The 16,208-nt window shown below is 45.2% G+C and overlaps 1 protein-coding gene across 1 annotated transcript in view; it reads right to left on the reverse strand.

Annotated features, from left to right (window-relative positions):
- The window catches only part of LOC138577272 (solute carrier family 12 member 2-like), a 953,949-nt gene that overhangs the window by 102,733 nt on the left and 835,008 nt on the right, over positions 1 to 16,208 (reverse strand). The window contains exons 15-16 of the mRNA XM_069649614.1: positions 14,152 to 14,251; positions 11,172 to 11,283 (exon numbers count right to left, since the gene is read on the reverse strand). Coding sequence (XP_069505715.1) covers positions 11,172 to 11,283; positions 14,152 to 14,251 — 212 coding nt within the window. The remainder of the gene's footprint in view (positions 1 to 11,171; positions 11,284 to 14,151; positions 14,252 to 16,208) is intronic.

The raw sequence follows: 16,208 nt of genomic DNA on the forward strand, positions 1-16,208 counted from the left end.
ATGCGGCCCAGAAGTCATTGCTTCTTCATCTCCCCTTTTGGGGCAGCAAGCTGTGGCCCCAGTAAAAGGAAATCGTGAACAAATCGCCAAAGGGTCTGCACATCATTGGTCCTGTGAAACCATCTTACCACAGTGTTTTTCCATACAGATGGGTCGCGAGGGGAGACTCGGATCCTAATCCTAATATAAAACGTCTCTTTTGTGGCAAGGGCCATTTTTGGATGGACCTTTTCTGGTGACAAGTCCCAACCATCCACGTCAGCAGCGAATGGTGCCCCCAGAAGTCCTGACCAGCAGTCCCACCTGCCAGTAGGGGGATACTTAATGGATCTGACCTGCCAATAGGAGGGCGCCTGGTAGATTACCTCTCAGAATATCAGAATATCAGATAAGTGGGTCCTCAGTGTCATGAGGAAGGAGTATGCCATCAAGTTTTCATCCGTGCCGCCACCCACCGGGACGGTGGTCAGTCCAGGTAGGTTGGTTGTTGGCCTTACCAAGCCACATTCTTCACACTATTCTGGGGATTTTCTATGTGTAATATATTTCCCTTTGGAGCCTGAGCAACATACCAATTGTTTGTGTTTTCGGCCCATGAAGCATGCATTTTCTTAAACAGTCCACTCCAGATACACTTTATACATGACATGCTCATCAGGTGCGTTCTTATGTATAAACCTCATTGGAGAATGAAATCATTATTGACCTCCTCTCAAACAATCAGAATGTTTGGAATAGGGGTGGCTTGTCCATTATGGCTGACTAGGCATTGACCCACATATTTTGGATGAGCCACACTAAGCACTACCTCAGAGGCAACAAGCAACTTAGGGAGCACTCTTAAACTGGCTTGAACTGTTAAAGGCAAAAGCAGTTTCACTTTGACCATCATACCCCAGCGTGCATGCCCAATGGGCCATTGCAAGCACAGGGGGAGTTTTGCTTCCCCAGCCTTGCATGGCCCATTGGGAATGTAGGCTGGGGTACATCAGCTCTGAATGTGTGTAGGGGGTGCTCCTGCACCTCTATGATCATTTAGAGCTGCTTTGGCATACACCAGAGGACGCCCCAACTCCAGCACCCATGTACAGAAACCAGGAAGCTCTCCATGCTTCCTGGATCCTGTTCATGTTACGCGGGAACTGGCAAGCTGGAGAGCCGTTGAGGCAGTAGCAGGGCGGATTAAGAAAGAAAACCTGTGTAAGGCTGCATGTGTAGGATGGAGTGTATGTTTTGGTACAAGTGTGAATTAAAGAGGGTATGTTGTGTGAGTGAGCGTTTGAATGAGAGAGTGCCTGTTTTGGGTGCACAGGTGAAAGAGGTATGTATGCAGTGAATGTGTCTGGGTGTACAAGTGAACGTGTATAAAATGCATGTTGTGAAAATGTACCCCATCCCCCGCACCTAAAGCATGTGAAAATAAATTAACTTTCTTACAGAGAAACCATTTACTTTCGTTATTAAACTGGTCAACTTATACAGACAACCTGGCTTTAAATATATATATATATATATATATATATACATATATATATATATATATATTTCAAAATAAAAGCACATTTTGTTTACTAACACGGTTATTTTTCTAACTCACTATAAAACAATGTTTTCTACTTTACAACCACAACTCCAAAACTTGCTATTACCAATATGTTCTAATTGCCTTGTAGAACTCGGGAAGGGTCATTATAACTTGAGATAATGACCCTTCCCCAACTTATTGCCCTAAGCTCCATAACTTGTGAGCAGGATATTGTCCAGTGACAATGGCCCTTCCCATGCTCTGTAAAGCTACATTAGAGGTTTTCCTTCACTTCTGAGTGAGAAACCTATACCAGGGAAGAGAAGGGAGGAGTACAAATAAATAATGTGGTTTAGAACACAGAACAGGTTTAGAACAGTGTAGAGAAGCAGCTGCATGCCTCTGCATGGCACCCTGCCCCCTACCTTCCATATGTTGGAAGCCTGAAATCGTTCCGTGTATGACAACAGCAGTTGTCCCAATACCGCAACGTATGTTCAAAAGAAGAAACCCATTGAGACAACCCTATCGAATGTATCCCCAAAGGGATTACAATTTGAGGGAGGATCTCCCTGAAGGAATATAAAAAAGAGCAAAGAAAGAAGCCTGTCACACCGTAAGAGAGTATGAACGACGTCTCAGGGGACTGGCTGAAGAGGATGTATGGATCCTACAGAAACTAATGAAGTAACGAATCAAGAGAACTTTTAAATATGAAAAAGAAGATTACACATGCACAAAGTGCTGCAGAGAATCAACCGTTCAATAATTGCACAGATGCTGAAACACAAGTAGACTGAGTCATCATAGAAACTGGCTATATGTAGTGAATAGACTGCAGGTGAAGCCACCATTGTATAGCAGCTGGACATCGGTATCAGGAATTTTTTGTAAACCAGGAGCCATGAAGGGGAAAGGGAAAATTGTGTAAGAGCAAGAATAAGATGAATCGAGGGGCTGCACGGCGAGGTTGTTTGGCCTGAAGTCAAGACTGAAGCAGCCAAGGTGGGCTTTCTTTACTGGAAAGGAGTGGACATGCAAGGATGAATAATCTCTTGTTAAGGTGCAAAGAAAGAATACAAAGAGTTGCAGGTTTAAGGCATTTAAGACATTTAAAACCTGCAAAATGGACCAAATAATGGTCTCCTGTCACGTGAACCAGGGATGAAAACAGAGTCAAACTTGGATTCCTAGAACACGATAGTGAGTGCCTGCACTCCCATGTATTCTTAGAGACAAGGATACTTTGCAAGGCCAAGCTCGAAAACAATCTTCAGGGCAGAAGGCTTGGGTGATGAGAGATGCTGGGATTATTGGGTGGGGAGGTAGAGTCAGGCCCCATCTCCTTGCACCTGGGTCTGGGCTTACATGCTGCTAAATGAACAGAATGTTTCAGACATGGCACAAGCGTGCCAACCAAGTGCAGTGGTCAATATAACAAAGGACCTTATAGTTTGAAAACCAATAGGAAAGTGTATCTAATGTTCCTGAGAATGACATGTTTTAGAGTTAGGCATATATTGTTCACCTGACAGTGGGCAGCCAAACATAATCCCAGTTCCTATAGCTGATATACTTAGATGTTCCCCTTAAGCCTATCGCAATCCACAGTAGGTTTTTCATTTTTTGCCACGTAGTATGACATCACCTCTGATGTATTTTTAATATGAAGTCTATGTTGTGTGAAAGGATCGCTGAGAGAAATTGAGCGTCCGTCAGTTGATGTTCGTTGTAACTCCCTGTTTTAGATAATTGTTAATAAAACAGTACTTTCCCATCTTCCTGAGTTGGTTCGGTTATTTGGACTCAGAGTTATTCTGTGTGAACCCATCCATTACATGCACGTTCCTAAAGGGCCATGAGCTCGACAGCTATGATAAGGCTGAGCCAAGTATTCAATACAGAGTAAGAAGGGCTAACATTATACATGCATTTGAGCAGTGGTGGCGAGTCGACGTGCAAGAGGCAGATGATAAAGTATCAGCGAGCCGGACGTGAATCGGCAATATTACCCTGTACTTTCAAAGCATGTTTTAGAATAAAATGTTATATTTTTTGCCTCAGATCTGGATTATAAAGAAAATAAATAGTTTCAATCTCTGGCCACCAAGGAAACTGCTTTCTCTACTCTGATGCCGGCAGTTGTGGGCAAGGATTGTGCTAGTTTCACTTAGTGGATCGCGTTAGAGACAGGTAGATAGTGGTGAAATTAAATGCAAGGAGGCAGCAGAGCAAAACACATAGCCTCATTACGAGTATGGAGGCAGCCATGACCTTACTAAGGGCATGGCTGCCTCCATACCGTGTTCCAGCACCGGGTTCCTTCAATGAGGAATAATTGGGTAATTCCAACATGGGAGGACCCGGTAATTCCTCTTTGAAGGAACCGATCCCCATTCACATTATGGAGCTAATAACGGGCCCGTTATTAGCTCCTTGGTCCCCTTGCGGGCCCCAGAAAGGACATCTGTTTTTACCAGACATCTGTTCCAGGTCCCGCAAGGGAACCTCGTTATTGCGCATCCCGTACCCGTAATAAACAGTGCCGGTCCCGTACCGGCATCCTTCATTACGGGAGCGCAAGCCTCGTAATGAGGCCCATGGACTTTGTGGAGGTTGAGTCATGTATTGCGAATGGGCAAATAACTCCAAATTGTCACTGCAAAAAACACCATTTGATGTGACTCCAGGTACTAGAAGTGGCCAGGCAATGACAGGACATCGCAAGTGGTGACTTGCTAAGAATACAGCAGAACTGCTCTAAAAAAAGAGCAGTGTGAAACAGCAGCATAAGCATCACGGGCAACCGGAGTACCAGCACAGAATCTCCACAAGCACTCAGAGCCATCAGCAACCCTGACTAATTATAATAAAGCAGTGTATCACCACCTACAGTATGGATAGGGGCAACATGTACAGAATACTGAGAAAATACTGGGCAATTATTAGCATTCAGCGGTCCTAGTGCAAGGTACATCTCCTAACCAGAAATGGCATTCCAACAAAGACCAAGGGCCTGATTTACAAAAATGTTTTAACATGAGAAAGTCCCATTGAAAACATTTTTGATAATCAGGCCCTTAGAGTGGTACTGCAGAACTTTACACCAGGTCAATCACTCAGGCAGGATCAGTCACATCCTTTTTTTCACAAGAGGAAAGCTCTAGGAGTAGGAAGACATTGCAGTGGTTCAAAACTGTATTCAAAGACTATGTTTATTGCACCAGGGCAACTTTCGCCATAGTTCAAATTATAAACCTTCACCTCTTTTCCCAAATTTCCTAACAGGAATCATGTCTATGGCTTCCATCTTTGACAGCTGGATTGCACAAATGTAATCACTGCTAGTTGGTAAAATGTTGAATAACTAATTAATTTCATAATACAATCAAAATCTATGGGATTAGAACTTTTATGAGCTATCGAGTCATGCATATAATCTAATGCGCTTGTAAACTCTAAAGTATTGTCTGATCAGTAAAGGACTGCATTTTATAACCCTTTTGCGACATACATCGCATAGAAATGGCACATGGCAATTACCCAAATATTGGCTTAAAAACACAACATAGACAATAAGAATATTATCAGACTAATGTTTCGAAATGGAAGAAGTAAACTTTTACCACCAGGTGGCAGCAGAGTACTGTAAATAAGACACCACGAGTATCAATGGCCACACAGGACCAAAGCAATAAAACACGATCTAAACAGCAAAACATTAACTAAACTACAAACTCCGGTACACCCCGTTTCGGCGCGGGCATGTTTGCCGAGACGACTTTGGCGTGGCGGCCAGTTCGGCGCGCCCATTTTGCCGCAGAAGCCTTTCTGGTGACGTCGATTTGGCGCGAGGGACGTTTGGACGTGGCTGACATTGCAGCCACATCTAAACTCCCTCACGCCAAATTCAAAAGAATAATTCTTTTCAAACGCAGCACGTTGGCAGGTAATGTTAACGTGTTGCATTTGAAAAGAATTGTGGGTGTGGGACCGGAGCAGAGCCTGCGTAAGAAACTCCTGCGAGAGCCAGCATGCCAGCCCACCGCCCTGCCAGCCCCCCATCCTGCCCCGGCAGTGGGCTGCTTGGGGCACAGCGGGAAGTGCACCAGGATCACACAGCTTGTGACACAAGAGTCTCTCCAGCTGCACAGAGGGGGCGCAGCCCGCAGAGTGAGCACAGTTGGGGGAGTGGCTGCTCGGTCCACACTTCCCTACATGGGAGGACTCTGAATGCCGAGGGCACAGCTGACTAGACCTCGTGGGACCGTGGCAGCACCCCTGGAACTGCCACCCCACTGACCTGCCCACATCCTGGGGTGTTCTGTGAGGCGTTCCTGATCTGCTGCTGTCTCTTAAGGGTCCCCTGGATCTATGTTAGATGTAGGGATCCAAGGGACCCTGGATCTATGCGAGTACCAGGGCTGGGGGCAGTGGGGCTGTGCGAATGAATGAATGAATGAATGAATGAATGAATGAATGAATGAATGAATGAATGAATGACTGACCGCACATAGCGCTGAATCTACCCTGGGCGCTTCTGGGGTATCAGCTCCGTGAGTCCCTCTGCATGTGTAGTGCGGAAGGCTGCTACAGGGCACCCTCACAACGTCACAGGACGTGAAATGTGGGTAATCCCTAAGAAAAGGATGTGATCCTGGGAAAATCATGTAATATAACTAGCACCTTGATGCCCTCAGGTTAAGAATGCTTTACAAATGTAAAAATAAATACATCTCCCTGTGTCGTTTCTGGAGTCCCTGTAAGGATTCAGTGCATATTTCGTGTTTTCATGTTGTTATAATCTTTTATTAAGGCAATCCTTACTCGTGGTTTAATGACTATGGAGTAGCTTCTGGCGGGGGTGGGGAGGGGGATACACTCCCTCTCCCACCCCAGAAGCATCTCTTGTATAGAAACTCTGGCTCCAGACCCTCTTGGAGTTCGTGGGGAAATCTAGGCCCTTTGAGTGATTTCATGTTTTGATGCGCAGCCTTTAGAAGTTGACACCTTTCGACCAATTTGTGGGACAAGGGTGGGTGGATAAGGGGACGCAGAGGGAAGATGAGAAGCATCCCTGTACATTATAATATCTGGACATGCCGTGACGCTGTCAACCAGAAGGTACTGGGGGCTGGTGGGGGGGGGGTCATGCTCTCGGATCACGGCGCTCCAAGTGATGCCAGTGCAGGAATCGCAGGGAACCTCCAACTGCCAGGAGATCCCCCGTGATGCTTGCTGCATTCCCAGGGTCGCCCTTTTCATTCTGGGACTTGTAGTCTCGCTGTTCCATCATTATGGCTGTATATGCTCCAGTGCCGACGCCTGGAGTGGGGCCACTCTGAAGATGGAGCCCCGGGGGCAGTGTGGAATCACATGTGGCTCCGGGCCTCCCGGCCAGTGCCCGCTCCCCAACACACTCTTGTCCCAGGCGGCCGGCTCAAGGATTCAGTGCATAGTTCATCTCCCTATGTCGTTTCTGGAGTCCCTGTAAGGATTCAGTGCATAGTTCATCTCCCTCTGTCGTTTCTGGAGTCCCTGTAAGGATTCAGTGCATAGTTCATCTCCCTATGTCGTTTCTGGAGTCCCTGTAAGGATTCAGTGCATAGTTCATCTCCCAATGTCGTTTCGGGAGTCCCTGTAAGGATTCAGTGCATAGTTCATCTCCCTATGTCGTTTCTGGAGTCCCTGTAAGGATTCAGTGCATAGTTCATCTCCCTCTGTCGTTTCTGGAGTCCCTGTAAGGATTCAGTGCATAGTTCATCTCCCTATGTCGTTTCTGGAGTCCCTGTAAGGATTCAGTGCATAGTTCATCTCCCAATGTCGTTTCGGGAGTCCCTGTAAGGATTCAGTGCATAGTTCATCTCCCTATGTCGTTTCGGGAGTCCCTGTAAGGATTCAGTGCATAGTTCATCTCCCTATGTCGTTTCTGGAGTCCCTGTAAGGATTCAGTGCATAGTTCATCTCCCTCTGTCGTTTCTGGAGTCCCTGTAAGGATTCAGTGCATAGTTCATCTCCCTATGTCGTTTCTGGAGTCCCTGTAAGGATTCAGTGCATAGTTCATCTCCCAATGTCGTTTCGGGAGTCCCTGTAATGATTCAGTGCATAGTTCGTGTTTTCATGTTGTTATTATCTTTTATTAAGGCAATCCCCACTCGTGGTTTAATGACTATAGAAATAGTGTCATTCAAGTATTCCATGTTATTTGCCACAAGCACGAACTAAACAGTGCCCAAGGAGCATTGGGGCGAGCTCTCCTCCCATGCCAATACCCGCGCCAAAACATCCTGGCACCTGAACAACCCCCTCAGCGATCTGGCCGCGCCGAAATGGGCGCGCCAAATCAGGCTCTGCGGGCAATCGGCAGCGCCAAATCGGCCCGCCCCGAAATGGCCGCGCCAAATCGTTCTGCTCCGACAAGTTCTGCTTACAAGATTAAGGACAATTTAAAATGAATTATCTTTTTCAAAATATAAAATAGACTACATTTTTTTTTAAAATGATCTTTCAACACAAAATCTTGAGTGCTCTGGTCTCGGGGTGGGGGATAGCTCAGGGGCAACGTGCTCACCTTGGAAACAAGACGACACAAAGCAACACAGGGTCTGCTCTTAGAAAACTCTGGGTATTAATTTTTTTATAAATAACATATCATATCATGCCTGTGTGCACGCCATACAGTGATATGTGATTATAAAGGGACTCCTCACCTCGATCTAGAATATATTAAAAATGGCCACACGCTGGACCAAATATTTTATCTGAGAACTGTTTTTTTTGTTTTTACATTGTGTCTTTCCAACTGTATTCACATCATTTTGTTTACTTTTATTATGCGTGGGTCACTTTTTTAATTCACGAATTAGTCCTTTCCAGAAAGTTCTACCATTTTTAATTCTTCATACATGCTTATCTCTGCCCTGAATTAATTGCACTAGGAGTGATGTACTCTGGGATTGGGACTGAGACTTCTGCTTTCCACCTATTTCTAAAATCAAGCCACTTGGCTTGAACACTGCAAAGCTCCAGCTCAAAGCCATAGCAAATGTCTAATAGACCTGCTCAAAGCTACCAGACCCCTTCTTAAGACTAATGTACAGGACCTGTGGGCTAGGTTTTCTTTCCTAGACATCTAAAGCACCCTGAACCCTGGCCTTCCCTTGGGAACTAATCACACCTAAGACTCGTTTCCATACCTCGCTCAAAGAAAACCTTAAGATTAATTTTGTTCTATTAATCACTTGCCTCATGTTTCTCTTCTAGAGTATAATTACCAGAATGTACAGCCTGCATATCAATATACATGCCTAAAATGCATTTTCTGTGTGTTTTGTTGTTGTTTGCAAGGGTGAGTTTTTGGTGTATTAACCATTGCTTGTTTTTTGAGTAAACGGTATTTTCATTTAACCTTACTAGTACATTACTTTTATTGTAGTACTTGATGTGCTATTGCTGTTTGGAAGTTCTGATGATGTTCCACAAAACGCTCTGAACCAAGTTGTGGACAAGTGTGGACACTGTTGTGGACAGAACTCATAGCGGCTCCTTTAAGTGGCAGGACACTGGGCGAGGGAGGGCACATGGGAGCAGAGAGTAAGGGGAGGAGCAGGCAAGGGGAAATCATTTTGGTGCGTGTAAGGAATGAACAAAGTTGTACTCCATCAGCGATCTGCATTATTATTAATATTATTATTATTATTATTATTAAAGCACTCAGGGCCAAGCCCCAACAACTGGTGACAAGGCAGCCCACGTTTGTAATCAGGGCTAAGCCTGTCATTCTGACATGAGAGGAACATAAGAAGTGTCGGCGAAGAGGTGAGGCTGCAGCCAGCAACGAGGCCGACTGCTGCGTGGTGGGCTCTGTGACGCAGTGCTCCAGAGGACAAACTGTTAAACGGGATATCATATTGTGCCTCCTTTATTGTATCTATTGGCCTAAGCCCAGTCGCTCTGCAAAGAAATCCGCGTTTGTTCCAAAGTTCTGATCTTAGATCGACTTAGCCGCCATTTTAGGTCCATCCACCATTTTGATTTCCACTCCAAATTAATTCTGTGTTCTAAAATGGTGGACACTGTTTCCCGCTTGTAACTGAGCCGTCCTGACCTTTGTACAGAAGTTAATGTCTAAACTGTCCGTTGGCCGAATGTTTGGGTCGAGTAAAGAGACCTTGTCCCATGCCTGACTTGTAGACAGAGGAATGCCTGCGCCAACAAGTACGATCCGCGGACATACATCAAATACAATGCTGTCTAAATACTGAATATGGACACTAGCTGAACTACATTGTATAGGACATGTGTTTAGGTTTAATGTTAGATCCGAGAATACACTGTTGCCATGGTGACTTGTTGACATGCAAATTGAAGATGGGGCTGGACATTTTGATTGGAAATGTACAAAATGCACAACTGTCTAGACGTCCAGTACGTCTCACTTCTCACACCGAAAGGGCTGGTATTCGCTGTGATGTACTGAGGGCCAGATAGCTATCTGATACTTTGTTTCTTTGTAAACTGTAGAGTTATAGAATAAAGATCTGTGAATCTTTATAAGCCCGTGTTTGGTGTATTTCCTTTTGGGGTACTCAGCCTCGATATTTCCTTTTGCTTTTACAAAACGATGAGATAGCGGAGAAGGCGTGGCCTCAGCAGAACCAGCAGCGAATTGAGGAGACTGCTTGCTGGGGCTTTGTACCTGCTCGGAGGCGCTCAAGAGCAAGGGGAAATCAGTTTGGTTCATGTAAGGAATAAAGAAAGTTAAACTCCATTGGCGCTTTGCATTATCATTATTATTAAGACACTCGGGGACAGGCCCCAACAGACATAACATATTTGCTTTCCCTTCTAATGTTTCTGGACAGAAAAGGACTTTGTCACAGTGTTACTCATATTTCAGACTTCTAGAATGCTGAAGTAGAGGTGTCTTCATTTCCATTAGCATGAATTGACCTATCACTGCTGTGTCGGGTGGTCGAGAGGGCCTCAAAGATATCCAAGGACCGTTACCAGCCCTGTATATCCCAGAGAAGGGGGTGATTACTGTTTGCATCCCAGGGCTCCGTCCAGGGTGTGAGTAGTTATAATGCTGTTTTATTATGGGGGAGCGGGGGCTATGAACTCCACACATATTGCACGTTCCCAATCTTCTGTAAAAAATAAATAAACAAACAAGATGGCCACCGCCATAGCAAATAAGGGACTGAGGATGGAGACAAAGCGGCAGCAGCTCAGGGCCAGCAGGTGAGTGGGTGTGGAGGGGGAAGGCAGGGTGGGTGCAGGATGTAGTGAGGGCAACAGGAGTGGACAGAAAGGGGCTTGGGGCCCATGAGGGTAAAAGGATGGTGGCACCCAGGGAAGAGGCTCGGGTGGCTTGTGGAACCATTGCAGGGCATTGGCAGTTCTCGCCCATGTTTCCACCTGATTGGCTGAGCGCCCTGTCCTGGGTACGAAAATCCCATAATTTACCGTCAATTAGGTGGTGCCACTCTATTTCAAGTCCTCTTCACACTCACAGAAAATAACATACTTCAAAAACCCTCCAAGCTAAGATTCATCAGTGATTACCATCTCCAACATCTGAGTTCATTTTCCTAAGAAAGGCAGAGCATTTAGGTATGTATGAAATAAAAAAAGGTCTACTTACAGTGTGAATGTGTCCACAGATCATGAGGCCGACATTTTTTGTAAACGAGTGAACCAAATCCACTAAGGCAGGTCGTATAACTGGCGGTCCGGTCAGAACAAGGCACTGTGGTCTGAAAAGGAAGATAAATATTGTAAAACTAGTCTACACACCCATAATCTGTATCATCTAATATCTCATTCCATTGGGCATGGTGTGCAAAGCATGCGTTCATGGGATTCCTCTGAGCCTGCAAGTACTGATCCCTTTCATGAGAGTCAAAGTTCTGAGGAACACGCACTGGTGTGGGCTTTGCCGCCGTCTTCACGCACTCCTATTCCGATCCGCCCAGACTGGACTCACGTCAGAGGAGTGAGCCTGGAACCTGGTGCAATCTGATGAATTGTACCGGGCATTGTAGATCTCCACCATGCACACATCACCACGGATTCCCTGGGTGCGTGCAGTGAAAGGCGCAGGAATCTGTCCGTCCCTGGTTACCATTACCTTTCGAAGCATGCATCCAATGAACACACCTGCCTCATCTCCATTGCATGCAGTAAAGAGCACAACCACCCAGACGCGGACTTGGTCCTGCTCTTAACTGTGATCAAACCGCCCTAATTGCAATGAGGCCCTACAACTGTAAAACACATACACACAAGTTGAAGAAAAGTCTGTAAGAAATGTTGCATTCCTTCTAAACATTTGGATGCAGTATTTTGACTCTTACTTTATGTGTAATGTTTAGGTGATTTTCTGCATGCTTGTGAGCAGTACAAAGCCCACCTGGACCCTTAAGAGTCAAACTAGAGGCAGTTTGGCTACAGTACCATTAGGAAAAAGACAGACCCTGCACTGATTTCTGCAAATTTAAATTTAAACGAATATCACCCAAAATGCTTTTGTGGGAAACAGACAGTAGAGCAGTCCACATGTTCTATAAATTACAAGGATCATGATGGGCCACATCAGGAGTTGAGCGGTGCAGTAAAAATGAGACGTTACTAGCTTTACCGCTGCATTACCGCACCTCCCAACTACGAGTTTGGGGGAAAGTTGGATCGATTCACCTCCAGCTATGAACTGGCAGTAAAGCCACTGACTTTTCTTCTATTTTTGGCGCATTTACCATTGCACAATTACCACTGCACCACTGCAGTAATTCTGCCAGACATGCCACATTGAGCCCAATGGACTCAAAGAAAATGGGGACTTACACCACCAAGGCCACTTGTAATCTGGCAGTAATACCACAGCGCCGAGGTGATTACTCTGTTAACACTTAAGGATGGTCCCCAGGGCTTCAACAGTAAATGTATAAGGACAGAACACATGGGCCAATGAGTACTACTGAGTACTATCATTACAAGTATGGTGGAGTGGGAAAATATTGGCGGTAAGGGAATTGCTGCCAATGTTCCCTCTCCATTATACTACGAGTATGGCCCTGAAGTGGATTTACCTCCAGCATCGTGGTGGAGAATCAGTAAAATAATCTGTGGAATTACTGCGGCAGAATTACCACCACGGTAATTCTGCCAAAAAAAGCACCATAGAGTCGTATGGATTCATAAAAAATTGGGATTTGCACCGCCACCACCACTTATAATCTGGAGGTAATTCCGGCGAGTCTGTGAAAAGGTGGACGGAAGGGTAAGGCAAGTAAAACCTGCAAGTAGACCTGCGGGTGCAGCAGGCTTCTGCAAGAACAACATAGTCAACCGAACCAGAACCCCTTAACCAACACTCTAGAATACGAACCCCAGGCACAGAGCACAGAACCCAACAGTCTGCCATAAGCGCGATAGTTTCAATACAGGTTTGCATAGCATCTTTGTACAGAATGTTCAAAATGAGAAATCATGGCATTTGTCCATTTGCAGTGGAGGACCACAGTTTGCATTTTTCCTGCAGCTGCACCACTTAGGAGTTTGCAGGGTCTGAGCGCATGCTTGGCTCCTGCATGACCCTTTCCTCTCTATCTGCAGTGCTCATGCACAGTGGCCCGGCGGAGTCAGCAGTCCTTTGTTCCTTAATCGCAGGCATTAAATCCTAAGGATGGTCATTAGAGGGAGACCTTAAGGATTTCTGAAGTTACTGTAATTGTTATCACTAACGAGACGATGAATAAATACATATTTTCACACTGTGCTTATATTGCACATTGGTGGTAGGGATGTTGAGTGGATGTTGACTGGGCATACTGACATGGCTGAATGAGGGACAGAAAACTGTAGTCTCTGAAAGTAGGTTTCAAAGGGGCTTATTTGCAACCACATTTTGCTAGGGATTTACAGTGGCCTGGATGTAGACATGCGGTGATGGTAGTAGAAAACTGAAAATCAAAGGCACAAGTCAAGCCTGATTAAGAACCATAGTTTGTCAGTCTATCCTCTCTCCCTGGGGATCCACCTCCTGGAAGTCGAATAAAAGTCATTTACAGTCTGTGGGATTCCAAGAGTGCTTTGCACCCTCGTATGTTGGCTGAGTGGCTGCTCTACAGTCGCCTGGTCAGGATGTTGCTCCCCATGTGGGTATTTCTATCTGACGGGATTCAAAGGGGCCACTGATTATTGATCACTATGCCCACACCTGTCTGAGGCAGTCCTCTCTAGGTTGAAAGGTGGCCGGTCCACTGTGTGCCCTTTGCTTCCTCACTCCTCTCCCCTTTCCCCCCTACTAGTTTTGCTCTAGAACACCACAATCATCATGTGCTCTTAAACTCCTGCTTGTCTCTCTCTCTCTCTCTCTCTCTCTCTCTCTCACACACACACACACACACACACACACACACACACACCTGGATTGCCAAGTTCAGTGGGGGTATTATTTATTTGTTTGGCAGATCTTTGGCTCTCAAGATCTGCGGCTCTCATGATCATCTGCATACCCTTTAATTGACATCCCAGCTGCCAAGTCCTTTGCCTCATTATTTTAAAAGCAGGTCTCATGAAATATATTATCAAAACAAATAAAGTAACAGGTACTGCATAATTACCTGAAATTTTTGACATGGTCCTCCACGCCATACAATCGAATAGAGTGCTGAAGAGCGTTGAGGTACGTGAGCGCTTGGGTTGAGGATCCCCAATTGACATCTAGTAGGAAAAAGGGGGAACAGTTTAGCCAAGAGTAACAGCTGATAGCCCTGCATACACTGCACAGAGCGGCTCACAATGCAACTATACTTGGCACACCAGAGAGTCAACAAATGAGCGTTACACACCCCCTATACTTTGTAAGCCAAACCACTAAATCGTGGTCATGGGAATAACAGGGCTACCCTGAGGAAGTACTGTCCATGAATATACACAAATCTCTGCCTTGTACACACAGCAGAGTCAGAAGGCCCTACATTTCAATCGTATTCTTCTCTGAGAAGCAGGGCCTAAAGGAGTGAGAAGGCTGTACAGGGTAAGGGAAACAGGGACCCCTAGACATATTGTGGGAGAATAAATGCTTCAGTCTGCCGAGTCACTGGGCACAATAACCACAGGACAGACCCAAGGGCTGTACAGTGCAAGCACTGCACCAAGCATCACTATTGACTTCCTACCCAAGCTATGCCTACATCAGTCTTCATTAAGGTCTGATTTACAATTTTCTTTTTACCTGGGAATGTCCCATTGCATTCATCTTTTAAATGAGGCCCTGAGAGTACTACAATCATGTTGGCTAGTGACCAAAGTAGTGTTTTTCATTATTTTGTGTGAGTACAATTTTCTGCTATGGAGCAACCGGGATAGTGGAGGCATCAACATGGTAGAGGGCCTTGACTTATGTTTAAGGTTATGTTTATTGTGTTTATATAGCGCTTTACGCCAAAGCGCTTGACTTAGAGGGGGCCAGTGTTTCACCTGTTTCTTTTGGCACCTCTCAAGCTCCAACTCCGCCTCCAGGCACTATTGGAGATGCACGAATGCTGGAAGATGGGTGTATTAACATGGGATTTGTATTGCAACATTTCTCCAGATTTCTCCAGAAGCGGGCACTACAGTCCAGTTCAGCTATCTGTGTGATAATTCGCTCCTTGCATTCAATGTTCATAGGTATTGGTATGGTATTCTTTATTAATATAGCGCCTATACACAGGCAAGTGTTTCAAAGCGCTCCGTTTCATCCTTTGAGTGTCTCGTTCGGGAGTTGCATCAGTCGCCAAAGTAATGCCACCACATTCCATCGAACTATTTCTCAATCTCAGCACTGCAGCAATTGCACTCTTCCAACAGCCAATCACTGCTTACACGCAGATTGCAAAGTTGGGGGACTTGTTTTAAGATCCCATGGAACTTCAGTAATGGGCCATCTGGAAAAGGTGCTCTGTTTTTCTCAACAGTGTGTAGTGTTTCTGCACTTTACAATGGATGGAAAATGCATTAGAGGAAATTGAAATGCCTGAATTTGCATAAAATAGCACACCTAGTAGTGAGAAACACTGAGGGTTCACTAGTCTCTCGAAATGTAGAAAATAACTATTCATTTAATATTGCCTTATGTTTTAAGATAAGTCTTTCTCAAGCAAGTGCCATAGGTACAGATTGGAATCAGGGTGTTAGTGTTCTAGTTTGTGAACTCAGGGATTGTTGGCAGAGTGAAGCTCCACCATGTCATCCTAAAACAGGGCCCTGGAAACTTGGACTGGGAGCTAACAGTGAACACATCACAGGGTACCAAGAATCCAGTGTCCATACTTGTGCAGTTGCTTGAGCGGTTTCCATTGAAGCTTTGGATGAACCTTGAGTTGGCAAGGATAATGTGTGCATGGCGGGCGCTAACCCAGGGGAAAGGTATTCATAGGGAGTTTCTGACATCTTGGCCATCCATATTTCCTTGATCACTCAATGTTGCAAACATGCATATAAAAATCAGGGAGCAGATTAACAAAGGTTTGCCCTTGTGCAAAATATTGAGCAAATTTACAACACGTTGCTGCTTACATAATACGGAATGGAGCAAACAGACTTAGCTCCAATCCATAACCTCTGATAATGTTCTAACTAGGGCAACAAGGAGGCAGGCCATGTTTGCAACATGAATTGAAATATACTAAACAAA

This window comes from Ambystoma mexicanum, chromosome 1p (genome assembly GCF_040938575.1).
Source record: "Ambystoma mexicanum isolate Mex_15411 chromosome 1p, UKY_AmexF1_1, whole genome shotgun sequence".
Classification (NCBI taxonomy): domain Eukaryota; kingdom Metazoa; phylum Chordata; class Amphibia; order Caudata; family Ambystomatidae; genus Ambystoma; species Ambystoma mexicanum.